At 37.2% G+C, this 27,875-nt stretch overlaps 1 protein-coding gene across 9 annotated transcripts; it reads right to left on the bottom strand.

The window, feature by feature from the left end:
• Nucleotides 1-108: 108 nt before the first annotated feature.
• HMGXB3 (HMG-box containing 3) lies at nucleotides 109-27,875 on the bottom strand. Of its 9 annotated transcripts, none has more exons than XM_070739080.1 (20): nucleotides 27,628-27,875; nucleotides 26,129-26,267; nucleotides 23,261-23,435; nucleotides 22,056-22,622; nucleotides 21,809-21,907; nucleotides 17,629-17,760; nucleotides 16,409-16,827; nucleotides 14,799-14,971; nucleotides 14,290-14,384; nucleotides 12,765-12,863; nucleotides 11,557-11,706; nucleotides 8,480-8,781; nucleotides 7,241-7,368; nucleotides 6,901-7,032; nucleotides 5,821-6,005; nucleotides 5,332-5,551; nucleotides 4,371-4,504; nucleotides 3,645-3,761; nucleotides 2,704-2,913; nucleotides 109-1,886 (listed from the first exon to the last, which is right to left on the bottom strand). In XM_070739080.1, coding segments are annotated over exons 1-20 (3,942 nt in total). In that variant the 5' UTR covers nucleotides 27,629-27,875; the 3' UTR covers nucleotides 109-1,421. The 9 variants fall into 9 exon arrangements, with proteins under 9 accessions (XP_070595181.1, XP_070595180.1, XP_070595179.1 ...); XM_070739079.1 differs by having other exon boundaries at nucleotides 14,290-14,387; nucleotides 27,628-27,852; XM_070739078.1 differs by having other exon boundaries at nucleotides 14,799-14,974; nucleotides 27,628-27,852.

Genomic DNA, 27,875 nt, shown 5'->3' on the forward strand with positions numbered 1-27,875 from the left:
AAACACTTTCCACCATATGGATTGATAATTCTTATTCTTTAGCAACCAGAATAAGGTGTCTTTCCCCATATCTTTTAAACTCCTAAGGTACAAAATAAGGAAAACTCATTTGTCCAAATAGGTTCACTCTCCAACACAAGAAGAGATAATTTATTAAAGTTTACCACTTAAAAACTGTATTTCATAAATTAGCATTTAAACAGCAAGTCATAAGTTTCGCAAAGAACTTCAATAAGTTTCTTTCTTGGTTTTTTTTTTTACAGCACAATACACACTAAAACTCTTCACAGAAGAGAGTTTTAAATCCACACCACAAATCTGAAGAAAACATAGTGGATACATTTACCTGTCAGGAAATGTTTCCCCACATTTCAGTGGTAGCAGAAATCTATTTTTTAAAAAACTGTAGATTTATGGATAGCTAAGAATGAACACTTATCAGTGAACAGTGTAAAGTTATTCACCACATTATGGCTCAGTACATTACACAGGAAAAACAATATAATAATTGACTATGACAGTATGAACTCATACAGGCCAATTTGTAACACTGGAATAGTGGAGTATGTAGTGGTTTCCAAGTGACCCTTAAAGGTGTTATGTTACATGCCTAACAATTCTAGCCATAGAAATAATTAGAAAAACATCAGATTGTATTCATGGAACCCAATCATTATTCCACAAATATATTTAGTAGCATCTGTGGTCAGAGGAATAAACAATCAATTAAGTCTATTAACTGGAATATAAAGTAAAGTGCCTGAATATCCCCACCTGACCATTAGCCCACATCCTTTATCCAAAACATATAAACCCCTGAAGAATCTTTGAAATAACCATGCTAGTCAGGGCAATGATGCTTCTAGCAGCTTATAACTTAATATGCAAGCCAGTTTAACTTTCAATCATTAAATAATGTGTCTTTTTTCTGAGATTGATGCAGCTGAACAAGCTGAAGAAGCAGGTAAATTCTCAAGCCTCCAATGCCAAGTCAAAGTTCAAGTCTTTTCAGAATAGAAATTTAAAGATCTAGTTTGCAAATATTCAATCTATGATGGCCACTTCCGAATATTGGAGCAGTCATACATTTTATGCTGGTTCCCCACCCCCTCCACATTTATACATTTCCAGCAACATGCACACTTTTTAAAAAAAGTAATGTTCTGCATATGTATTTTATTTCTCTTGTCAGCAATAGAAAATTCTTCTGTCTTCAAACAATTATCCTGGGTTGCTTCTAGGTTTACCCAGCCTCTTGAAAAGAGAAATTTGTTCTTCAATAGCAATCTGTCTACAGATCAGAAGCCCAATCAATAGGTCATGACTCTTAGCCTACACATAGTCTTGTGCTGGATTTGAACTTTCTGTGACAAACTGCTTAGCTATTGTGTATTATTCAGAGATGATCATCTCACAATACATTAGATAACACCTTCTTCTTCTTGTAACTCATCTTCATCCATTTCTGTCTTGATCTGGGCAACACCAAGACGATATAGATTGTCCCGGATTACAACCTCACCAGGTTGACAGCTTTGAACAATTTCATGGATCTGCCTGTTCACCACCTCACGACTGGAGAGGAAATCTATCAAACGATTGTAGAGATAATAGTGGGTTGCACTGTCAAATGCTATAGTGTTTTGGCGGACATTATTGGTTTTGCTGTCATTGATAGCTGTAATCATAGCACCATAGGGCTCCAATTCCCGGCACAGAGAAAGGGAACGGTACCGAGCCAGTGGATCACTTTGACTCTTCTGCTCTGTCCCAGTGTGAACTACAAAGCGAGATGTTGATTTAGTGATTGGATGCTCAATAGAATGTTCATCAGTGGTTGTATCCACACTGTAGTGCCTGTCAAGGAGTTCTGGGCAGGACACATACTGACGGAGAGAAAAAAGCAAGACAAAAGTGAGGAGTGCATTAGAAAATTGTATATATAGTTTTCAAAGTTGTCTTAGCAACCAGAAAAAATATGAACATAAACAATAGAGAGCACAACAGATTTGAACTCAAGTTCAAAACTGGTTGGCTGAAAGCTCTTTGAATAACCCTTTACATTCTCATTCCATACATCTGTAAAATTCAAAATGGCCATTCCTAAGGAGGATATTTCAACCAAGCAGTCAAGAACAAATGATGATGACATAAATACACATTTTGAATATATGAATTAAATGGTGTAATTTTTAAAAGTTGGAATTATATTTATATAGCTTTTTTTGCAAAGAAAGGGGCAGTGACTCCAAATTTTCAGATGGAAGGCACTGTAATGATTATCTCTAAAATATTCCTTCATGATTAGGGATTAAGGAAAATATATCCGCCTGTCTTTCCCATTCTTATCAATATAATAAATTTTGAGGATCAATACAGATCCATTCTTGGTGTCAAAAAAGGTGACATGTTTTTCACTCTTTGGCAGATCTAAAAATGAATTTAAGAGGGAGACAATAGATAAAATCCTTGCTTATTCCAATACCGTGTTCTAAATAAATGGTTATAAGTAGCTTGAAGGAGCTACATAGATCCTCTAATAGCATAACTTTTACAGAATATCATTTAGATATTATCAAAATAATCAACAGATTTAAATAAGCCATGATTTTGTGAAAAATATAAAAAATATGCATAACTATTCCAGATATGTCAAGATATCGGTAAGCAACTTAATCTTAAAAGAAATACATGGCAACTAACCTTTAAAGGCTCCATAGGGTCAGAGAAGCAACCCTGGTTTTTCCCCCACATCTGAGTGGTCAAGTCAGGATAACAGATATCGGCACACAGTGCTACAGAAGTGGCCATATCTACTACATAGACTGGTGGCCAATGACGTGAGGAAGTTAGTAGATCCACATGGTCCCTGGGACTTTCTCCTCTCACAATATATTTTGAACCACACACAACCTGTAAAGACAAGATGAAGAAAGATTTTGAACCACACACAACTTGTAAAGACAAGATGACAAAAGATTATAGAACAACAAAAGAACTTGGGGACAAATCCTCACTCAGTTTCCAAAGGTAATCCTGATAATTTACACTTGTAATTCAAACTTTAAAACACTCCATGCAATTCTCATCCCATAGAAGCTTAGGAGCATTAGCAACATATCTGTGAAGCAAGAGTGTGAAGTATCCCTTTGCATTACAAATTTTGTGAACCCACCCATCTATCACCATTAACTCTAACTTCTGGATGTCAAACTTTCCATTAAAAAACTACAATGACTGTAGAGCAGAATAGTAATTATGCAGCTGTGATCAGCATTCTGCCTAGCTGTGAGCACAGTTCCAGTTTTCTCTGTTTCATACTTTATCTAAAGTGCCACTCCATTTAATCTAGAGCAACAGTGACATAAATGGTTCCTGCTACTACAGTGATCAGACCGAGGGGGTAAACAGCCACATAATGAGTCACAAAACATCTCAGGACTAAATAACAGCTGGAATACTCAAAACTAAACCTCTTCAAACATTCTTCCATGTTCCCAACAGAACAGTGGGTTTGACTTCATGTTTTCAACAAACCTCCTAAAATACATGGGTTTGTTTCCATCCTTGGGATATTCAAAGTGGCCATTTTCATTACAAACATCCTTACATATTTGTATCAGTTTTATTTTTGCCAGCCTCACCTGATGGGGACACACTTTGTAGATTTTCCCCCCTGTTAGGAATGCTGGAGGCTGACTGATTTGTGTCCCATTCTGTACAAAATCATAAAGAGCCAGAAGAGAAAGACAGAGCTGCTCCTAAGAAAAAAGAAAAAAAAAAAGACAGCTGAGCTTTTCAAACAGTCTTAGCTTACAAATAGCCAACAGCATGCAAAATCAAGGAAGATAGAGACAGACAGATTAGGAAGACAAAATGTGGCACAACTGCAGGTCATCTAGCAAAGGTGATTAAGCAGTGACCCACAGGCCTCATTTTGCTTCAGAATGCCACAAAAAATTGGGGTAGCTTTATGGTAAAATGCATTTCATTATTAATCATTTGTGAAATTAAAAAAAAATAATTTTACACAATTATTAAATATAGAAAGGATCCGTGGTGGCACAATGTAGTATTCCAGGTTGACTTTGCCCACAGCCTAGAGTTTGATCCCGATGGGGTTCAAGATTGACTCAACGTTCCATCCTTCCAAGGGTGGTTAAAATGAGGACCCAGATTGTTGGGGGCAATATGCTGACATTGTAAACTGCTCAGAGGGTCTGTAGAGCACTGTGAAGCGGTATATAAGTCTAAGTGCTATTGCTGTTGTTATAGAAAGAGGGACATTACATTATTTAGGTACTGGACAGAAAGTAATGCTTCCTTCAAAAAAGAAGCATGGCTTTATTCTTGAAGAACATTGTGATTACCTTGGAGTCGCCCTCCTCCCAAGGAATGCTGCACTGTGTCAAGAAATTCTGCAGTTCTTCCTCAGTGTGGGAACCAATCTGTTCCACTTTACAAATTTCATCCTGAATTAGTCTCACTAGAACACTTGCATTACCTGAAAAAGCAAAATACAATTCTCAGTAATTGCATGCACCCAGATCAGCATCATTTCCACAAGGAAGGACATAACCTTAATCCCATATCTGAAGAACATAAGAACATAAGAAGAGCCATGCTGAATCGGGCCAAAGCCCATCGAGTCCACCATTCCGTGTCACACAGTGGCCCACCAATTGTCCATGGGGATCTTGAGCAGAAAGAAAAGGCAAAACTCTCCCTTTCCCTTGACCCCCAACAAATGGTACCCAAGGGAATCCTGCCTGCCTCAACCAACATAGAGGCGGCACATGGACATCCATTTCAATAACCATCAATATACTTGGCATCCATGAATTGTCTAATCCTGCCTTGAAGCTATCCAAGCTGACAGCTGTCACGACCTCTTCTGGATGTGAATTCCATAAACCAATGACCCTCTGGGTGAAGAAATACTTCCCTTTATTTGTCCTCACTTTCTTACCTATGAGCTTCAGGGAGTGCCCCACTTGTCCTAGTATTATGTGATAAGAGAATAGAATTTTTCTCTATCCACCTTTTCTATCCCATGTATGAAGGCCATATTTATGTCATGTTCATCAATCAGAATTCACAGAAATAAAACCATGTTTCATATAAACACTGGAAGCAGTGCTTTAAAAGCTGTCCCTACACCAATATTCTATGTAAAGGTAACCATTACATAGTCATCCCTATGCAGCCCACTACATGCATAACTAGTACATGCTTGTGTGCAATCTAAGATGGCACAATCTCATTAAGGCACACACCTTTACAGCAAAGCATATTCAATTTTTAATCTTAGCATCACTTTAGATACCCCACCTGGGATTACATGCGATTCAAGATTCTTCTCCCTTTCTGTGTTGACTACTATGGTGCTCCTCATTAGTGGTGGAAAGAAGGGAGCTATGATGGAGGCATCAAACTTGGTGATAGGTATACTGGAGGGAAAGGCCACTTGCTCTATGACTTCTGTCTCCATGGTTGACCAAAAATCTTCCACATTTACCTCACTAGATGTCAAGAATTCTGGCCAGGTAAACTAGCATTGAAAAAAGAAGGAAAGAAAAGTATCAATGTTTTATTTTTTACTGTACATATTATTATAATCTTTCAAAAGAAACTTATCATTTTTTTTGTTCTTGTTCCTTTCATTGTTGCATTGCTTTTCATTTAAAAGGGAGTGTTAACAGAAAAACAACTCATCAATTTTACTGAAGTAAAGGCTCATCTTTATAGATTCTATGCCAAACATGCACATCAACATTAACAAACAAGTGCAGCTTTTAAAATAATGCATTCCTGGTCTACCTCAATGTTTTTCAGTGACAAAACACTTTCCATGTTCCTCTGAGCTATTTCAACTTTTGGTGCAATGCCACAGACACCACAGATCATATCATTGTAGTCTCGGACAGTGAGGCACTCAAAGGCCCAGTATCCATTGCATAGCAGTTCCTCAAGCTGATTCACCTCTTCAGTGATCAGGTTTCTCTCTGAAGAAGGGGTGGGGTGGGGGAGAGAACAAATGATAATAATTTCTGTCAAGAAGTCTCATGCAAATCGTCCCCATCTGTAATGACAAACCACCAAAATGGAGTTTTGAACTTTTGCTTCAAATAAAGAGAACCACAGGCATTAGTTTAATAATAATTAGCTCAGGCTCAACACTGCTTACTCATCAGGGGAATTAGAGTATTTAAGCCTGTATTGGTTTTTAAAGATGACAAGGATATTACTGATCACTCACTCAGGTCAGGAACCAAGACTTCAATGCTCTAACAATGATATGAAAGGTATGCTTGAACCACAGGCAAGCCAGTATAATTCAGTAACTTTCATATCCTGCTCTTAGAATAAGCAAGGAAAAACTGCTTCAAGGAAGTTTTACATTTCAGTAATTCTCTATTCAAGGTTCACGAGTTATCCTAAGAAGTAAGACTTCCATAATATTATATATTCTGTTTTTACTGGCCACACACAAATTATAGTCTGCCACTCTTTACGCCCAGCAGTCATAGTAAGAAGGTATTCAGTCTTAAATTGCATCATCACCAACCACCTGTCTTAAATACTGACTTTCTCACTTGGTTAAACAATAGTTTTGCAATCTCTCCATTCCTCCATTCAACCAAAGATTCACATCAGCTGTTAAATCAGTTTTATATTTTAAAGCTTGTTCCGTGTTCTTGAAGGTTGAAATATTAAAAGACCGTTATATCACTACCTCTGGATAATTTTTAAATTATTCTTTTCTCAAAGTCATCAAACAACCACATTTTGGACAGATTTAGTTGGAAATATATTAAACCTCACTTAGAGCAAAATTAATGCATTACAAAATAATGTGTGAAAGCTGTAGCAATGGCAGAAAAATATGTAATATAATACCTGTGTGTTCCTGCACAGTTTCCAAAATCTTGCTAATTGTTACTTTAGGATCCTCGCCAAGTTTTATATTGTTTCTTATTGTAAACAGAAGGTCTAAGCTCACTAAAAGCTTATTACCAATATTAAACAAACCTATAATTGAAAAACAGAACAATTGTTAATATGATTTTGAAAAAGCTACGCAGACTATAAAATAACTTGATCTCATACTCCAAGTTAATAAATTAAAAAGGCGCAACCCAGCTTCAGTAGGGAAATAAAGGAAGAAAATGGACATCCTAAATGTATTCTGCCCCTCAAAACTTCCAATTTTATAAAAACCTCCATGCTTTTAACTCACCAGTGTAGATATCACTGAAGCTATGAAGGGCCAAGCACAGCACATTCACACACACCTTCAGCTGGGCGGTGACGACTTGCAGTCGATTAGCTGTTAATAACCAGCATTCCTGAGGGCCTGCAAGAGAGCTATGTAAACAGAAAAGAAAATGTATATTGACCCATGAAACGCATGGAAAAAAGGTCTTTCTTTAATGCTTAACTATGTAGAAGTAAAATCAAAGAATTTTTAAAGTAGCTATCTTACTGATCATTCGGGCAAGATTATGTACTGTTGGAACCCAATCCACTAAGGTAAAAATAATCTTGATTCCTCTATGTATGTAATTTTGTGACAATGCTGTAGAACTAGGCCTTTTTTTCATTTCCTGGTTTTGACAGCCTACCCCTATCACCACCACCCCATTCAAACAATACTATGGCCAATCCTGCAGGGTTTCTGGTATCATCCAAGCCTCTTTAGATACCGCTGCCTGCTAAGTCACGACTAAACACAATTAAAAAACCATCTATCTGAGTTTCTCCTGGCAATCTAATGGTTGATTCAAGGTACAACAACTGAAGGCCTCAGATTAATATTATTTATCTGAAAGAAGATTAAGGTTAAAACATAAGAATTCCAGGAAGAACACTTTCAAATTAGACACCCATACATAGTTGTCTTGAGGCCCAAATAGCTCCTATCTGTTTCTTCATAGTTTTTTAACATTTAAGGGTGTACATTTGCTTCTTTTGCTCCCTGTTTTGATAACAGTCTTTTGCTCAGCTTGGGGAAAAAACCTGAAGATTTCATCACGCTAATGCAGTTGAAGAGGGAAATTGCAAAATAACAGACATAGTCAGATAGTAAAATTATTTTCTATTCCTTTCGGAAGAAAAGTGAGCTATACCTCAATGACATAATGTCTGTTCAGATTATATTTCCTGTACTGTGACTGTACGGCTCTTAAAAGCTTTCTGAATCTCAGTTAAAAAACTAGACTACTGAGATAATTTCCCCAAGCTACAGGATTAAAAAAAAGATTTAATCAGGTTCTGGGAAGAAGATGCAGGGAAAAGAGCAAATAATCATAACAGCCTATTCTTGACGGGTATGGAAAGTAGTTCTTCTGACAGTTTCATTTCAGCCATTTATATGCCAAAAATAAAAATGCAACAGCCATTTTTTCTAAGTTTCATTGTGGAGAATTTTCAAAAAGATAAGATTCAGAAATATGGCAATAATTGTAATTTCACTTACTTTGGCCCTCCTTTGAATAAAGGGCTATTACAGAGAAGGCATTGGGAAGAAGGAAATTCATAATAGTTTGACCAAGAAGTTTGCTCAATGGTAACAGTTTCTTCATTCATGTTGGACAGGATGAGTCGTGAGCTATTGAGTTCATGAATCAGTGCAAAAACATCTGAGAGTTCAGATTCGTTCTCAGGGATCTGAATTACTTTGCGTAGAAGTTGCAGAGTGGACTGGCGCTGGATCTCTTTTTGAGATTGTATTAGAGGCTCATTGGTATTCAGTACATGTGCAGGGCTAGACGTGACTTCCTAAAAAAAACATATTATCTTGATTATCTGTCAAGCCACTTGTTGATAATTATCTTACTGTTGGTAAGATAATTTTTGCCATTTTACTGATGTTTACAGGAAACCACTAATGGATACCAACTACAGTCAAGCCACTGGCAGTGGTCAAAAGATGATACTGGAATAACAAAATAATAATAATAATAATAATAATAATAATAATAATAATAATTTATTAGATTTGTATCCACAGACTCGGGGCGGCTCACAACAATAATAATAACAATATACAATGTAACAAATCTAATATTAAAAGAAAGTATTTAAAAACCCGTCATTTAAAAAACATACTACACAAGCCTACTATACATAAAGTCTATAAGCCTGGGGGAGATGTCTCAATTCCCCCATGCCTGGCGATATAGGTGGGTCTTAAGCAATTTACGAAAGACAAGGAGGGTAGGGGCAGTTCTGATCTCTGGGGGGAATTGATTCCAGAGGGACGGGGCTACCACAGAGAAGGCTCTTCCCCTGGGGCCCGCCAGACGACATTGTTTAGTCGACGGGACCCGGAGAAGGCCAACTCTGTGGGACCTTATCGGCTGCTGGGATTTTTGTGGCATAAGACGGTCCCAGAGATATTCTGGTTCGATGCCATGTAGGGCTTTATAAAAACTATTTATCACAATTCAATTTTATTTTCTTTGATTGGAAGAGTTAGTGAATTAGATCTCAGGCTACATGTTTTATAAAGAGGAAGGTAATTATTGCACCATACTGTGGCTATATCAATTTCCTTCCCCTTCAAGGAAAACTAGTTAAAAAGTAAATTAAGGAAGATACGAATTTAAACTCAGTTGCTAGAAAATCAGAATGTCCCACAATTGGACTGTTACTGAATTCCTAATTCCTGTTAGCCCAAGAAAAAAGAGTTCACCAACTGAACTGCTTCAGAAGACTGTCCAAAAATACTTAATATTGGACAATTTTGGCAATGATCTGTATTTTGTCACAGATTTCTGAACTTCTGTACTGAAAAATCAAAATGAGTCACTGGAAACATTTGAATGTGTATGTATGTAGGTAAAGTTTAAAGGTGAAATTTATTTATTTTATTTATTTATTGGATTTGTATGCCGCCCATCTCCATGGACTCGGAAATAGCTCACACACAAGTCTAAATTCTAAATACAGCTAGTCCTCAACTCACAATAGTTCATTTAGTGACTGTTCAAAGGTACAACAGTACTGAAAAATGTAACTTGTGACCAGGGGGTGGGCTGCTGCCTGGATTGGGGGGGACACACAGTGGAGTAGCAAAAATGGAGCTCCATCCCAGAGCACCCAATTTGCACTGAAAGATGTTGAAAGAAAATGCAATGTGTCTTGTATAAGCCACACCCACAGTGTGGTGGTAAAAATTTTGGTAGCCCATCACTGCTTATAACTCTTTTTCACACTTATGACCCTTGGCCACGTGATCAAAATCCAGATGCTTGGCAACTGACTCATATTTATGATGGTCGCAGTGTCAATGGGGAAGCTAGATTCTCTTAACGATTGTCTTCCTAATATAACAACTGCAGTGATTCATTTAACCACTGTGGCAAGAAAAGTCGTAAAATGGGGCAACAGAAATGTTGGGCTCAATTGTGGTCGTAAGTTGAGGACTACCTCTACATGATCACCTTTCACTGTTCACAATGATTCCTATTATAATAAACTGAAAATTTCTATTCAATTTGTGGATGGGGATGGGGGCAGAATATCTCCATTAAATCAGTAACTTCTCAGCATTATCGGTCTGATTGTTTCTCTCAATTATTATTTTAAAAGGACAGAATTCCAAACTAACAAAACTGGCTTAACATCAAGCCATATGGGTACAATTAGTCTGAAAAATGCATTACATATTTCTAGTCATAAACTATATGCCATAGAAGGAAATGATGGGGGGGGAATGGGGGAGTGGTGGTGTTACACACTGCATTCCTATCTTTACAGCTGCAATTTGGCACTAAATTACAATATGGTAGCTGGACTAAGGGAAGAAAGGCCTTCCGTCCCCTGTCCTATTGCTCTCCTATATCTCCTATACCTTTCTTCTATTCCTATATCTCTTCTTCTATTCTTTCATTGATATGCTCTATTACTATATCTTCTTTTCTATTCTTTCTTAGATATATTTTACTATGAGTATCTCCTCTATAACCTTCATCATGTATGTTACTATGTGCATATAGATATATACCCACTAAAACCCTCATTTTGTATTGGACTGACTAACTAACTAACTAACTAACTAACTAACTAACTAACTAACTAAATAAATAAATAAATAAATAAATAAATAAATAAATAGTGTTAACTGAACTGGAATAGGATTTTTTTCACTCAAAAAATTAGTGCAGTCTCACATATTGAAAACATGTTAACAACCAGCCCCTTCCTGCTTGTAAATTAATGCATCCATGAGCTAACAATTCTGAATGATCCAACTGACCAATGGAAGATCGGTCATCATCAATAAAGGGACTTTCCCTTTATATTCATGCTACATCTCTAAACGCAACAGACGGCCAGAAGAAAACATCCTGCTTTTTGCCTCATCCTCTTCAGCACCAGCGAAAGGGGAAGAACAGCTCTTCCCTACAACAAAGTCAAACTTTGCACGGAGGCAGAGATTTGCTTTGTCTCTAGATCTATCCTATACAGATTATTTATTCAGAGATTAGGTCCTAGGGACTTCAAAATCACAGACTCAGTTGAGAGAAGCTTAAAGTAACAGTAACTCACCACAGATTTTGCTGCTTTCTCAGTTCTGTCTTTGGCAAGGTTGTAGCCACAACGGGGACAGACTCTTGGCTTGTGCCGATTAGTATACACATAAGTGCAAGAAGGGTTCTTGCATTTCCCCCTACCACGTAAGGTTGCCAATCCCAAATCCTATATAGAAAGCTCAAATGTTTATCCACTCTTATTTTAATTGTACTACATTTTCCAGAATATCTTTTCAAATATCAGAGGTACAAAATGATGGAATTGGTTGCTATGCTGTCAAGCAGGGAAACTACTCATCCGGAACAGTTGACCAGAAGGTGGTCACGCAAACAAATCATGCAAAGTATTAATATAGGTATAAATATAGCGAAGTATTAAAATTTCTCAAAAATGCTAAGAAAAAAAACCATATTTATTATGGATTAATATCAGGTCAGATAACAATTTTCATTTCACTGCATTATAAGACACATCAAACTGGTTTTCTTTATAAGAGGACTAGTGAATGGTGAACTAGATTGTTACACTTCCATGTTTTCTCGCTGTACACCTTTGATTTCTTTGGTTTACTATTTCTTGTTCTCTTTCTTGGTAACCAGCTTGGTCCCTCAACAGCAACGCCTGCATTTTCTGCTTCACATGAAGAAAGTACATCTTCCTTCCCCTATCCTTACCACTTTCTATAGAGGGAGCATACTGTCGCATTGCATTATTATCAGATTTGGAAGCATTACCGCTTCAGACAGGAAGGCAGTTCAGAAAGTGGTGAGGATGGCAGAAAAAAATTACTTGGCAGTTCACTCCCTTCTATCCAGGACACAGCACATAAGCTATGCTTGTCCAGGGTCCACAGTATAGTCTGGGATGCTATACGCTCTTCACAACCTGTTTTCCTTGTTAACCTCTGGGAGGAGGCTTCATGGTATCCAAAATAGAACGTCTAGATTCAGTTACAGTTTTGTTCCATACAGTATCAACCTTGTGTACTCTCAAACTTCCTCTTTCAGATATGTATTCAGGATGGAAAGTGATTAACATTTATATGTATTTATATGTATGGACGCATACTAAAGGTTATTTCTCTCTTTCAAGCCTTTCCATAAATTACCCTAAACTGGAAGAACCTGGTGGGTATGTGTATAGTACATACCAACATCTAGGATGACAGCACACCGTCCCCAAGTTCATTTATAGACAGCATTTAAGTACTGCATTATTCTTACCAAGGTTACAGTGCAGCTATATTTATAAGAAGGGAAGACATCTGGCTTGACCTCTACCACTTTGACCTGAGATGTTGAGCTGTTTGTACTGCAGTGAAGCTTTAGATAGAGAACAAAAAGACAAGACAAACATAAAATAAGGTATACTGTAAAGTTTTCTGACAGAAAAACACACCGATATAGTCAAAGTTCACAGGTTTTATGTTACATTACTTGCTCCACTCAAAACTGCTAAATCCCATTAAGTATGGGATTTCACTGAACTAGATCAAGATTCCATAAATCATGGAGAAATCAATTCAGCCCTCCCGCATTTGGCACTGTAGAGAAGTACCTACAGTACTGAAGTACTGGACTGTACCTTCTTTATTATTATTATTTATTTATTATTTAGATTTGTATGCCGCCCCTCTCCGAGGACTCGGGGCGGCTCACAGCAGAGAAAAACAAATCATAAATAATCTGAATACATTTAAAACATTTAAGATTTAAAAAGAAACCCCATATAGTACATACACACTCACAAGCATACAATACAAAATTTAAACATGCCCAGGGGGAGATGTCTTAGTTCCCCCATGCCTGACGGCAAAGGTGGGTTTTAAGGAGTTTACGGAAGGCAAGTAGAGTAGGGGCAGTTCTAATCTCCGGGGGGAGTTGGTTCTAGAGAGCCGGTGCCGCCACAGAGAAGGCTCTTCCCCTGGGGCCCGCCAACCGACACTGTTTAGTTGACGGGACCCGGAGAAGGCCCACTCTGTGGGACCTAATCGGTCGCTGGGATTCGTGCGGCAGGAGGCGGTCTCGGAGGTATTCTGGTCCGATGCTATGAAGGGCTTTAAAGGTCATAACCAACACTTTGAATTGTGACCGGAAATTGATCAGCAGCCAATGCAGACTGCGGAGTGATGGTGAAACATGGGCATACCTAGGTAAGCCCATGACTGCTCTCGCAGCTGCATTCTGCACGATCTGAAGTTTCCGAACACTTTTCAGAGGTAGCCCCATGTAGAGAGCATTACAGTAGTTGAACCTCGAGGTGATGAGGGCATGAGTGACTGTGAGCAATGAGTCCCGGTCCAGATAGGGCCGCAACTGGTGCACCAGGCGCACCTGGGCAAACGCCCCCCTCGCCACAGCTGAGAGATGGTTTTCTAATGTGAGCTGTGGATCGAGGGGGACGCCCAAGTTGTGGACCCTCTCTGAGGGGGGCAATGATTCCCCCCCCAGGGTGATGGACGGACAGATGGGATTGTCCTTGGGAGGCAGAACCCACTGCCACTCCGTCTTATCCGGGTTGAGTTTGAGTCTGTTGACACCCATCCAGGCCCCAACAGCCTCCAGGCACCGGCACATCACTTCCACCGCTTCGTTGACTGGGCATGGGGTGGAGATGTAAAGCTGGGTATCATCGGCATATTGATGATACCTCACCCCATGTCCTTGGATGTACCTACCTCTGAACTGGTTCTAATTGCTTTCTATTAGAAGACTGAGTTAAAACTAATTAACTAAAATCTAAAATTACCTTCTGATCTTCAGCACTGGATGATTGAATAGGATTCTGACCCAGCTGCTTCAGAGTATTTGGCTTTAATCCTGAGATTCTTATTGGGGAATTTTCTTCTTGGAAAAACAGGTAAATGGACATTTTAATATTAGTAAGCAACATACTGAATTATGTTAAGTTTTACAGTAAGAACTCCAGGAAAGATGGAATCTCATCTCTGAATCTCATTCTATTTTCTGTTCTCAAAACACTTTTTTTTTTGGTTCAGGCATTTAGGCACAAATTTTGAACTTTAAATTAACTAATGCTTTTATGTAACTCGGCTGTAACTTTTTAAAAAAAATTGTATGACTGTTTCATTTTGTTACATTGACTTTTGTAATTTCAGATGCACTATTCAGTAGCTCTGGTGATGAAGGATTTTAAAAATAACTTTCTGAGTCTAAATCTAAATTATATCTAAGATTGCCCATCAAATCACAGCCTACAATTCAAAAACTGTAGCATGAATTGAACTTATTTTTTACCATTGTTTCTAAATGACTGTCCGCAAGGGATCTGTTCTTGGTTAATTTCTCTTGCCAATCTAACAGGAGCGGGCAAAATGGCTCTCATTGGTCTCGCAGCAGCCAGCAAGGAAGGCTTGGGTTTTGCTTTGTTCTTCTGCTCCAGACCCTTAGGTACAGGACCAACTGCATCACTACTAAAAAGAAAAGAAATGTAATAAAAAATCTCACCGGAAATTCCTGTCATAACTTATTTAAAAGATAAAGACAAACCGAACTCAGAACAATCTACATACGTTTTGTTGAAATCACATTCACCATCATCAGGCTGAAGTTTCAAGCTTCGTGCTGTTGTAAAAATGGAATGTTTGCAACTGTCATTTCTTCCTAGTATATATACTATATACTATATATACTATACTATATATACTATATACTAGGAAGAAATGACAGCTGCAAACATTCCATTTTTACAACAGCACGAAGCTTGAAACTTCAGCCTGATGATGGTGAATGTGATTTCACCGAAACGTGCTGAATCCGGAACGCTAACTTCCGCGTTCGGATTCAGCAGACAGCTGCGAAGCAGCGCGCGTGTTTTAAAAGGTTGCAGCCGGCCTGGGGGGCTCGGGGGGAAGCCCCCGAGCCCCCCAGGCTGGCTGTGACGTTTTAAAACACGCGCGCTGCTTCGCAGCTGTCTGCTGAATCCGAACGCGGAAGTTAGCGTTCCGGATTCAGCAGAGAGCTGCGAAGCGGCGCACGTGTTTTAAAAGGTTGCAGCCGGCCTGGGGGGCTCGGGGGCTTCCCCCCGAGCCCCCCAGGCCGGCTGCCACGTTTTAAAACACGCGCGCTGCTTCGCAGCTGTCTGCTGAATCCGAACGCGGAAGTTAGCGTTCCGGATTCAGCAGAGAGCTGCGAAGCGGCGCGCGTGTTTTAAAAGGTTGCAGCCGGCCTGGGGGGCTTGCCAGCACCCCCCCGAGCCCCCCAGGCCGGCTGCAACCTTTTAAAACACGCGGGATACGAGCGCCAAGGAGCTGTCTCCTGAAGCCGACAGCTCCTTGGCGCTCGTATCCCGAATGTGAGCTCGGGAGGCGAACAAAAATGTCGCTCCCCTCCCAGCTCTTATCTCGAGTAGCTCGTAAGTAGAGCTGCTCGTATGTCGAGGTTCCACTGTATATATATACACACACATACACACACTCTCTCTCTCTCACACACACACACACACTCTCACACACACAGAGTGGAGGAGGGGAGTATTTAGTCAGACACCAATTGTACAAGTTCTCCCACTTTAAAAGATGAGAGAGGCCTCTCATCATTTTAAGTGGGAGAGCATGCAGAATTGATTTCTGACTAAATACTTTTCCACCCCACTGTGTGTGTGTGTGTGTGTGCGTGTGTGTGTGTGTGTGTATACAGTATATATATATACACACACACAAACAAACACACACTGTAATTCACGGATATATGTTTAGAACTCAAATTTTATTTGGAAGGGGCAGAAAAACAAAAGATCTTGGAGAACACTGAATAAAACATTGGTTTGTTTTAATCTAAGTCATGCATTGCACCTTAACACCATGTTAATCTGTACCCCATTTTTAGTCCACATGAATTTGACTTACCCTGTTGTATTTTTCACAGTAGACGTTGGGTGTGAAATAGAACTGGGAACATTTGCTGTCTCAGCAGATGGCTCATTTTCTTCCTCCTTCGGTTCTAACGATGGCTCTATCTGTGCAAGGCTCTCTTGAAGCTGAATAATGGTAGTGGCACCTCCTTGCTCTTCTGACCGTACACCATTTTCAAGAATATGAGCCTCAGAGATTATCACTTCTTCCCATTCAGTCTCCTGCATTTGCCCCTCATCAGGGGATGCATTCAGAAGCTGGGTTACTGCTTCTGAACTTTCTAGCACACATTTAGCAGGATTATCTTGAACCAATACCTGTCCAAAAGTTAGTGGTAGTTGATTCTTTTTCAGACCCAAGGTTTTTATCGGTAGCCCAGAACCTGGTTCAGATTTGCCTTTTAGAGGTTTCTCCTGCAAAACAAAAACAAAAATCTCTCCACATTAGTTCTGGAGTTGAAATTCACTCATCTTCAAGTTGTCAAAGATGATAAAAACCGGCCCACATCAACAGTAGTGCATTGAAAACATCAAACTCAGAACTCTTCAGATTATAACAAATTAAAATAATTCACTCTTCACAATTTTTAATCAAGAAGTTAGAGAAATAAGAAACAAGTAGATTTGATCATGCTTTTAAAACTTCCCTAACATCTCAATTTAGCATTATATATTTAGTATCTGAATCTGCTCCAGATACTGTACATGGCACCCTGTGAAAAATTAATTCCATCTTCTGGAAAAAGGCAAAACCCTTTTAAATTTTAAGAATCAAACAATGACAATTATACTTTGAAACAGGATTTTCTCTATTGTTATGACTTTGATTTTAATTTGTATTAAGTAATTATAATCATTTTGTAATTCATTAAAGAGTGAAGTACAAACTGTTGAATAAAAAATCAAATCCATCTTCGTGACCCATTTAAATACTCAAACAATAACCTGTATTTTTAAAATAAACCTAAAATTTAAAAATAATAATTTATTTCATAATTAAATTTAGTTCAGTTAAGATAGAAGATATCCTAAAATATTTTCCCTTGGAAATTAGCTACAATAGCAAATACATTTTCAATGCTACTTGTATATTTAAAAAGCATTACTTATACAAATAATAATTTTGTAACACAAAAAACATTTTACAGACCAAACCCAAAACAAACACAAGTCTCTCAATGTAATGACATATTTTTAAAATTAATTTCACCATACCTTAGGGATCCATTTTCCTCCCAGAAAGTTTCCACACCGAGGGCATTTTGGTGGCTTATGTCTGGTAACGTAAGTAAAGGCACAGCCAGGATTGGTGCAATTTCCATACCCTCTACGAGTGTAAGTAGTTGTCTGAAGTGAAAGGATATAAATTACAAAACTAAATGGCATAATAAGGCACAAGACGTTTTGCTCCAATTGAACAGAATATGTATAGCTTTGTTTCTCAAATGTAATTATGAGTTATGTATTGTTCAAGACAAATATTATATGATCTAAGATAATCTCATATTTAAGTATTGCATTGTTCGTTGCCTATAGGAGAAATTAATTTTTTATTCAAGATTTGGGAGCAGAATAAACAAGACAGCTGATTTTATTACATCCTATTAATTATACTTGTATTATGCTGACTGGTTTTCATTATCCATATTTTATTTCCAATTGTATTATAATGTCTCTTGTTATGTTTTCAAATGATTGTATAATTTTAAGAGATAATCTAAAATCAGATTATTGGAATTTTATTTTTTATAAATACAAATCAGGAATATTTAACTCAAAATATTGAGTCAGCAACTGCAATGTAAATCAAAATTATTTTATTCATGAGAAAGGGAAACAGTATACTTGCTCTGCATGTAAGGCAATCAAATGCAAAGACATGATTATTGTTGAGTCCCAAGGGGAAAAAAGAGGTTACATTGCATCAACTATGTAAATCACATTTGTATTTAATATCTGAATACCCAAATTGAGTAACAAATTTTTCTTCCTTTTCTTTTTAAAGTTTGCACCACTGGTATTAATTGGGACAAATCTTGGATCAGAAAGAAGTTCTTTATTAATTGTCCATTTTTATTTATGGCTATCATATAGGCTTCTTTTTTAATTAATGTGATTTTGTTTCATTTTCATATTGGTGTAAAGTATCAGAATGATACAAGATCACCTTTATATGCAATGAAGGGCTACCAAACTTTTTACTACCACACTGTGCCCATGGCTTATGCAGGACGCCCTGCATTTTCTTTCAATATCTTTCAGTGCAAATTGGGTGCTCTGGGGTGGAACTCCACTTTCGCTACCCCATTGTGTTCACCTCTGTCCAGACAGTAGCCCACCCGTTTACTGTATATGTAATACTACAATAACTGAATGTTATTTTAAAAATCTTACTCAAATTAAGCTAGTTTGTAATTTTTTCTAATTCTTTTCTTTTATATATATTTTTAAATGTTAAAAAGTAATAATTTTAGTTGCTTATAAATCATTTAAATTTTTTTCTAGATCTGTCTTGATTCAAGTTGATTCAACAAAATGTTATTTTGTGTTTATAGTGCATTAATTCTTTCATTAAAAGTAAACACATGTTATTCTATAATTTACAGTAACTGTTAACAAATCTAGATCTTATCTGGTTCCAGGAAGTAGCCTTGGTTTAAAGTCAAAGTTACAATGATGAATGATCAGGATAAAAATGGTGGAGAATCACTTCTATCCTACCCAGCACTGCCAAAAAAAATTAGCCAAAACTACTAGAGGACAGGAAGGATCTAGGAACAAATAGCAAAGAAAAGTAAAACATTTCTGAGAAAATTTGACTACATCTTTTGAAGATTTGATATATTGCTTCTTTCATGAGGAAAGCATAAGTTTACTTCTTCCTGCCAAGATTCTACATTAACCAAAGTAAATTTTTTACAAATAAAGCACTTAGAAATAGAATAAGATTAGACAAATATATGGACTTCTTTTATAAGTTCACCACAGTCTTTTACTGCTTTATGAATTCGAGAATAATCATAAATGGCCTTTAAGGTAGAGGAAAAAGCACTCCTCATTTTAAAGACTGGATGACAATCGACTACAGCTAAGGAAGGAAAGTTAGCTTTGCCAGGAGTCTGAAATGCTCCGTATAAAATATAAAATCACCTTGCTTCCAGATGACAAAATGATATTAGCCTGACTTTTTAGTAGCAAAATCAGTAAAAGTCATGAATAATTTTGCAGACCTTTAGTAGTATAACATTAACTATTGTAAATCAGAAATTATGCTTTGGGAGACTATCAAGATAACAGTCATTTTTTCTTGACAGTTGATTTTACCTGGCAGCAATAACTTACTTGAATTGCAAGTAACTAGACAGATGCCTCAAATAATCAAATTGAATTTAAGCATCAAAAATATCAACAACATGGATTGTGAACCATCAAAATAAACATATGAAATAAAATTGTGTGTGTGTGTGAGAGAGATATGACATTTCTCTATATAGTCGTAAATGTTTTTCCACATTCATTTTTATTTTAGAACTTAATTTTCAATATAGGGATATATGATATAATTAGAAGTATGATTCTGAACTCTTATATATCAAAGAGCAAGGCAATTATATTTGATAGGGAAAATAGAGTGAAGAATTGCAAGTTACACACAAATGGCAAAACACTACAGCTAACAGATACAGGCTAGAATAGCCAAGACATTCAATCCTCAGTCCCAAATCATTTTTATTCAATTGTCCATTCACAATCTCATATACATAACTAATGGGAAATAATTAAATATCTTTATATTGAACACTACCCTAAATTGTGTTGATAGGATAGGTATGTATGTTTGGTTGATTGGATTTTGTGGGTTTATAATAGGATTTTACTGTTTTTATTATTTTAATGTGTTCAGTATTAATATTGGCTTCTTCTATTATTATATTATATTGTGTTTTTGTTTTGTTGAAAGCAGCCCTGAGTCCCATGGGATTGGTGGCATCGAAGTCAAATGAATGAATGAATAGATGAATGAATGAATGAATGAATGAATGAATGAATGAATTTCAGGATTAAAATTTCAAGTAGTTAAAATCTAAAATGCCTGGACCAAACTATATTGCCTACCCTTTCGTAAATACAGTACATTCTATGAATTTAAAATAGAAACATAGAAGATTGACAGCAGAAAAGGACCTCATGGTCCATCTAGTCTGCCCTTATACTATTTCCTGTATTTTATCTTAGGATGGATATATGTTTATCCCAGGCATGTTTAAATTCAGTTACTGTGGATTTACCAACTACATCTGCTGGAAGTTTGTTCCAAGGATCTACTACTCTTTCAGTAAAATAATATTATCTCATGTTGCTTTTGATCTTTCCCCCAACTAACTTCAGATTATGTCCCCTTGTTCTTCTGTTCACTTTCCTATTAAAAATACTTCCCTCCTGAACCTTATTTAATCCTTTAACATATTTAAATGTTTCGATCATGTCCCCCCTTTTCCTTCTGTCCTCCAGACTATACAGATTGAGTTCATTAAGTCTTTCCTGATACGTTTTATGCTTAAGACCTTCCACCATTATTGTAGCCTGTCTTTGGACCCATTCAATTTTGTCAATATCTTTTTGTAGGTGAGGTCTCCAGAACTTAACACAGTATTCCAAATGTGGTCTCACCAGGGCTCTATATAGCGGGATCACAATCTCCCTCTTCCTGCTTGTTATTCCTCTAGCTATGCAGCCAAGCATCCTACTTGCTTTTCCTACCGCCCGACCACACTGCTCACCCATTTTGAGACTGTCAGAAATCACTACCCCTAAATCCTTCTCTTCTGAAGTTTTTGCTAACACAGAACTGCCAATACAATACTCAAACTGAGGATTCCTTTTCCCCAATTTTTTTTTTCATTTTATTGTGATAAATAATAAGAGTGGAAATGGAATTCCTGTTTATTGGTTGAACTACATGTCTCCTCAGAAACCTTTAAAATGTAAAGTAAGCTATCCATTTAAACAGTTTAAAGATAAGGGCTTTATATAAAGTGGGATATAGCACAAACAGATACAGTCCACCTAATCTGTCTGGTCTGTCAGCTCCTCAGGAAGAAGGAACAGGAGAAAAACCATCTAGGAGGCAATCTTGCTTAACCTCTATTAAACATTCAGGGAATCCATATTTCAATATAAATTCAAATGTGCTCCTCTTTGTAAGGTGATGAAAGTAAATTTTTGGTTTCAGGACTTATATGTGGGAAGGTTTGAAACCACAGAAAAATGCCTCAATTTAGACTAATGTTCAATTTATCCTACACATATTCAATGATCCATTGATCCATTATGATTCAGTTACTGCTTAATAGGTAGCTCCAAGACAGCTGGTATCAGCATTTCTTTCACTGACCAGTTTGATTGATGCTGGATTTTCCAAAACAGAATGAGCTGTAAGAGGCATCATAATGAACTGTGCGCTGGGGCTTGCAGAATTACTTTCTTGTCTATCCTAGAAATAAAAGATAGAGACAATGAAACTGCTTGTTTTCCACATTGTAGTCAATTATAAAATTCTGATGACACTTTGTACCAAAACGGCTCACAAATAGTTCATTAAGATCTCAAATGCAATTCTCTCAAGGGAGCATTTTACTTACTCTCCTAGTCACCACTGTTACCACAGAAAGGCCATGTGAAGCCTGTGGCTCTGCCACAGTCACACTCCCATTTGGTGCCTCTGAGGTGTTAACCAAAGTTTCTTCAATAACCACACTGGTTGCTTGGCAGGGATACTCATCTCCTGCTTCTAAAGGGGCCTCCTCATCCAGGAAGATATCGGCAGCAACTTTATGTCCAGAAGGCCTGACATAACGAGACAAGATCTCTGAGGTGACAACTTCTTCTATTGTATCGGCCTGAACAAATGAGGTGGAATCTTCAGATACCCCTTCAATTGCAATGCACTGCTCAGAAATGCCAATCTGGCTGGAGTCCACTGAAAGTATGTTCTGCACAGTACTATGGGAAACACTTGTAACGTTAGTAGCAGCTGTTTGTCCTTCCAGTGCTGTTTGGCCCTGGGTCACATGAAGTTCCATGTGTGGCTTATTCTTCTCATCCTGTAGGCTTCCTTTAGGAATAATTATGTAATCAGAACGAGGGAGGATTTTACGAAAACCTGGAATATCTGGAACTACAGCAGTCAGGGAAGACAACATTGAGTTCTATGAAAAAAGACAGAATAGGGAACCATCAGCTTGGCTGTATTTCAGTCGTTTCTTTGCCAGCTTTCTGTCATTTTATTGTGTTTGGCACCTTTTATCTTTTTAATTTTTTATTGCTTTTATTGTAATTTGAGAGTTACCCAGTGATGTCGACAATCAGGCAACATAAATGTTTAATAAACTATATTATGTTTATTTTATTAACACTTTGAACTATGAAATTGATGGAATTCTTGAGATATATTAGTTATCTCAAACATAGTATTCTTCCAGGCATTAGTTTTCCTATCTAGTGAAGCTTCCTATAAAAAATATGTATTTGTCAAAATCAATCTTCAATAAATACTGAATTCAAAATATAAAATATTGTAATGAGTTTACTGTTTGCTATTAATTAGCTCTTTGCAATCAATCAAGAATACTAGTGTCCAATATTGCAGGTGTTTAGATGCCTATGAACTTGGAATTTTCCATACAGAGGCATCCTATGGCTACAAATAGAAATTCATGGAAACATATATCCTCTAAGAACAGCATTCTATTCGTTTTTGAGCTTCCAATATATACACCATACAAAATATACATGTACACAAATATGCATGCAGACATACAAGCATATTTAAGAACAAATTAATTACCGGGTCTAGACCTTCTTTTTCTAACTTAGCCCTCTCCAAATAATAACTTTTCTCGGCTACACTAAGCAGCCTCCAACTCTCACTGATCTTCTTGTTAATTGCAGACTGAGGAAGGTGTGGGAGCTCCTGCTGAACTTTCAGGTATATATCATAATAATACAGAAGATATGCAGATCTGAAAAACAAGGAAATACTTTTCAAGTTTCCTCTCAAATTATAATGCAAGCAAATTATCCATCTGCATTTTCACATGAATTTTCAATAAACAATGATAAAAATTTAACAGAATTATACAAAGATAGTACAAGCAATTAGTATCCCAAAACTATGTGTGCAAACAAATTCAAGGGAACCATATTCCCTTGCAAAACTGATTGTTCTCAGACAGTCTAATTTTCAACTTACAGATGTGCCCAAAAGTATTGGCACTTCTTCTTTCCCATCCTCCCAAATAATTACAATGAAATAAATTGAAACAGACACAAGTAAATGGAATGCAGCATTGTTTGGGCCATGGAACAGACACTTTGCTTTTAATATATTATTGTAAACAATGAAACAAAGGATAATGGTATGTTTTGCTATCAAGGATGAAAAGCACAGGAGAAGGACTCTTTTCAGGATACTGTTGAGAGCAATAAGAATGAGAAACTGTTAAGCAGAATTTCTTGAAAAAGAATGGTGACTTTTAGAATACCCACGCCATCCAAATTCTTCTGTTAGTTTTTGATGAGTTCTTGAATAAAGACAAAAATTGATCCTTCAATTACATGAAAAAAGTTTTTAGAGCATTGTTGGAGCATTACTGCTTCAGACAGGAAGGCGGTGTAGAGTGGTGAGGATGGCAGAAATGATAATTGGCAGTTCACTTCCTTTTATCCAGGACATGACATATAAGCGATGCTTGAGCAAAGACTGTCTGGGTGGGATACACATCCTCTTCGTGACCTGTTTTTCTTGTTACCTTTTGAAAGGAGGCTTTGTGGTACCCGAAGCAGAATATTTAGATTAAATTAGAGTTTTGCTGCATATAGCATCAACTTTGTGAACTCTCAAATTTCCTCTTTCTACTATGTATTCAAAATGGACAGTGATTAATACGTGTATGTGTGTCTGTGCGTGTGTGTGTAGGCATATATGTATCTATGTACATTGCATGTGTATATGTGTGTTCTATATGTGTGTTTGGGTAGATATATACTTTCTCTTAAGACCAGGCAACAGAACTTCATTTTTAATGTGGACCAGTGTGCTCACAAAAATTACAAGAAAAGTTTATCTTAACTTAGGTATCTTATTGTAAAAAAAATGGTCAGATAGCCTAAATTCTGTTATCATTAACTATGTCTTTAATCTTGCCTTTGTTAATAAGCAATTTGAAACAGCAACTTTTAGAGCACCTTTAGACAATTGCATGCAAATCAGGTCCATGCAGAATGTGCTTTTGTAATATAGCAGTCCAAGAGTAGTCCATTATTTTGCTATAGAGCCAACCCTGTCATTTGACAAAGTGTAGTGGCTGCTTCAGACAGCTGATCTGGGGAAATCACAAAAGCACAGAAGAGTTTTAGATATTTAATGTATTATTACTGCAGTTTTGCTAAAGAGGTAATAGGATTTATTTCTCATATGTATACTTTGACCTGCTTCAACTCAAGTAACAAACAAATGCTATTCCATGAATGTGTTTGTCATTACTGTAGATTCAAGCAATCTGATGATTTCCAGATACTTTGCAGTAGTTTTCCCCACTCTTGACAATGACCATGCTCTGTGAACTTATCTGAATCTATACAGTGCCCAAGTGTAAGAAACCCATATACAGGTAGTTCTCAATTTACAATCATAATTGAGCCCAAAATTTATGTTGCTAAGTGAGAAAATTGTTAAAGTGACTTTTGTCCCATTTTGCGATTTTTCTTGCCACATTTGTTAAGTGAGTCACTGCAGTTGTTAAATCAGTAAAATGATTGTTAACTGAATCTGGTTTCCCCATTGACTTTGCTTTTCTGAAAGTTGCAAAAGGGGAATACATGACCCCAGGACACTGCAACTATCTATTCATAAGCAGGCATTAAGCTATAGCAGTTATAGGTACTGGGCGACCATGAATACTAGTTCTGTCTTAAGCATATAAGTAGCTGCATACATTTAGGCCAGTCACTCACTCTCAGCCATAAGAGAAAGGCAATGGCAAAACAGTTTCAAAAAACATTGCCAAGAAATCTGTAAGGATTTTTCCATGTTGTTGCTGGATGAGATGGGCAGCATATAATTCCAATAAATAAATAAAAATAAATTCAAAGGTACAAACACATACATATCTTCATAAGAATAAAGATACATAAAGTATACATACATACATACATACATACATACATACATACATACATACACTGTATATCCTTAATCATTTATCTCAAGAAGTTACTTAAGCAAAAACCATAAGCACAATTTTTACATGGAATGCTAAACCTATTAAGTAATTTAAAGCATGACCAAATTATTAATTTTAAAAAATAAAACTCTTCAAAGAAACTCATTATTGCCAATAAAAAGTATAAGACCACTCACTTCTCAGTTATGGAACTATAGCTCAACATTTTAATATATTGAACAGTGTATCACTTATGGAATTTATTTGCTGTCTCTGGGTGTATCCAAAAACTCAATCATAATTTCACAACGCTCTCCATTAATTCTGCAATAAATGCCATTAGCCACGGAGCAGGTTGATTTTTGCTGAGTATGCATGTGTGAAAGTACCATCACAGATTTTAAAATATTTACAAAAAGACAAACTAAGGAATAGTAATTCCTAAACAACAATCGACAACAACTGATTATTCATGTAGAAAAATCGTTCACCTGGGCTTTTTAGATTTTTCCCCTTGATCTCCAGGACTTCTATATTTCTTCTTCTTTTTAGACGGCACTGGGGACGAATAAGTGTATGTGCTTTCTATCTCTTCCATGACTACTTCACCGCCATCATATGGAGCATCCACTGCTAGACAGAAACTCTAGAAAGTTATATTCTCCACATCATTATATGTCATAAATCCCAAACAATGAACCTTTAACCTTTGGCAGAAAGATCCAGTACATTTTAATACTGATAGAATTTGAAGCATTGATTTCAAAAGCATACAGAAATATGTAATTATGTATATAATATTTTCCTGCAATTCTCCAGCTCAGAAGTCATTAAATTTATGAAATATATTTCTTGCAGCTGGGTTTAAAATCATGGTATGCTTTTTAGCATACCACATATGTCTAAAGACTTTCCATTAATATTTCTTTATTATTAAGAGCCATGGTAGTGCAATACTGCAAACTGCTTCTGCTAACTGCTGGCTGTAGTTCACCAATTCAAATCTCACCACGCTAAAGGTTGGCTCAGCCTTCCAGCCTTCCGAGGTGGGTAAAATGAGGATCCAGATTGTTGGAAGCAATAGGCTGATTTTGTAAACCGCTTATAGACAGCTGTAAAGCACTGTGAAGCGGTATATAAGTGCTATGCTCTTACTATGTTTCTTTTTATTCTATTCCCATAGGATCACAATGGCTGCTTTGTGCCAAAGGTACTTTTTGTTTCCAAAAGGCAAGAGGACTGTTTTTCCAAAATCCTTTGGGGGGGGGGGACCTTTGGGGGGAAAACCTTGATCTGGATGACTGAGACAGTGGCTCTTTTGATATAAAAATAATTTTAAAAATACATAGAATAAAGAGAATAGTATAAAGAGAAGGAGTAAGAAAGTAGGAAGAGGGGATGAAGGTTGGAAGAGGGGAGTGTTGGGTTAGATAATTGGTGTTGAAAAAGGTGCAAAATACTGATTTATGAAATATCGAAAACGTAGTATGTATTTTATTGACTATATTTTAAGGTGAATGTGCTTTATTCTAAAAATGAAATATGTGGAAAGGAATAAAAATAAATAATTTTTAAAAATAAATACCTGAAGGAGAATGAAAAAGAAAACAAATGCATCCAAACACAAATTAGGGAGATGGTTCAAAGATTTAAAGGATGCTCACACTGTCAAAAAGGCAAATCTAGAATTTAGGCACCATGGAATAAAGGGAGGGAGGGTTTTTTGTTTGTTTTGATCACTTGGGACAGGAGACAGAATTCACATCCAGGAAACAGATGAGCTTTTATTGGGACCCTGAAGCCTCTTCAGTGGTGCGGTTTTTCTCGCCGCAATAGAGCTCTCCCCGTGACCGCTTCCCCTTCTCCCCACAGCAGAACCTCGGAAGTGCTAACCAACCGGCTCGCTCTCCTTTTCTGTTAAGGGCAGCTAAGAAACCCGAGGAAATAAAGAGCCCTGAGACTGTTACGGATGACACGCCCCGAGACTTACTTGAAAGCGCAGGTCATTCTCTGGAAGAAAAGACCGGTTCTGGCCGAGCATGCCGAGGAAGGCCAAGCCAGATCACTCGCACACGCCTCGCAAGGTAACGGTAACGGCCGGCGAGGGGGGGGGGGGAAGCCGAAGACTTTACACCTTTGCCGGGAATTGTCAGAATGATTCTTAAACAAGGCACTTGTACCGGAAGCTTTACCTCGACAAACTTCTTCCTGTTCTATAGGTCATCCGGTCTGTAATCC

The sequence above is a fragment of the Erythrolamprus reginae genome, chromosome 2, assembly GCF_031021105.1.
Source record: "Erythrolamprus reginae isolate rEryReg1 chromosome 2, rEryReg1.hap1, whole genome shotgun sequence".
Classification (NCBI taxonomy): Eukaryota; Metazoa; Chordata; class Lepidosauria; order Squamata; family Dipsadidae; genus Erythrolamprus; species Erythrolamprus reginae.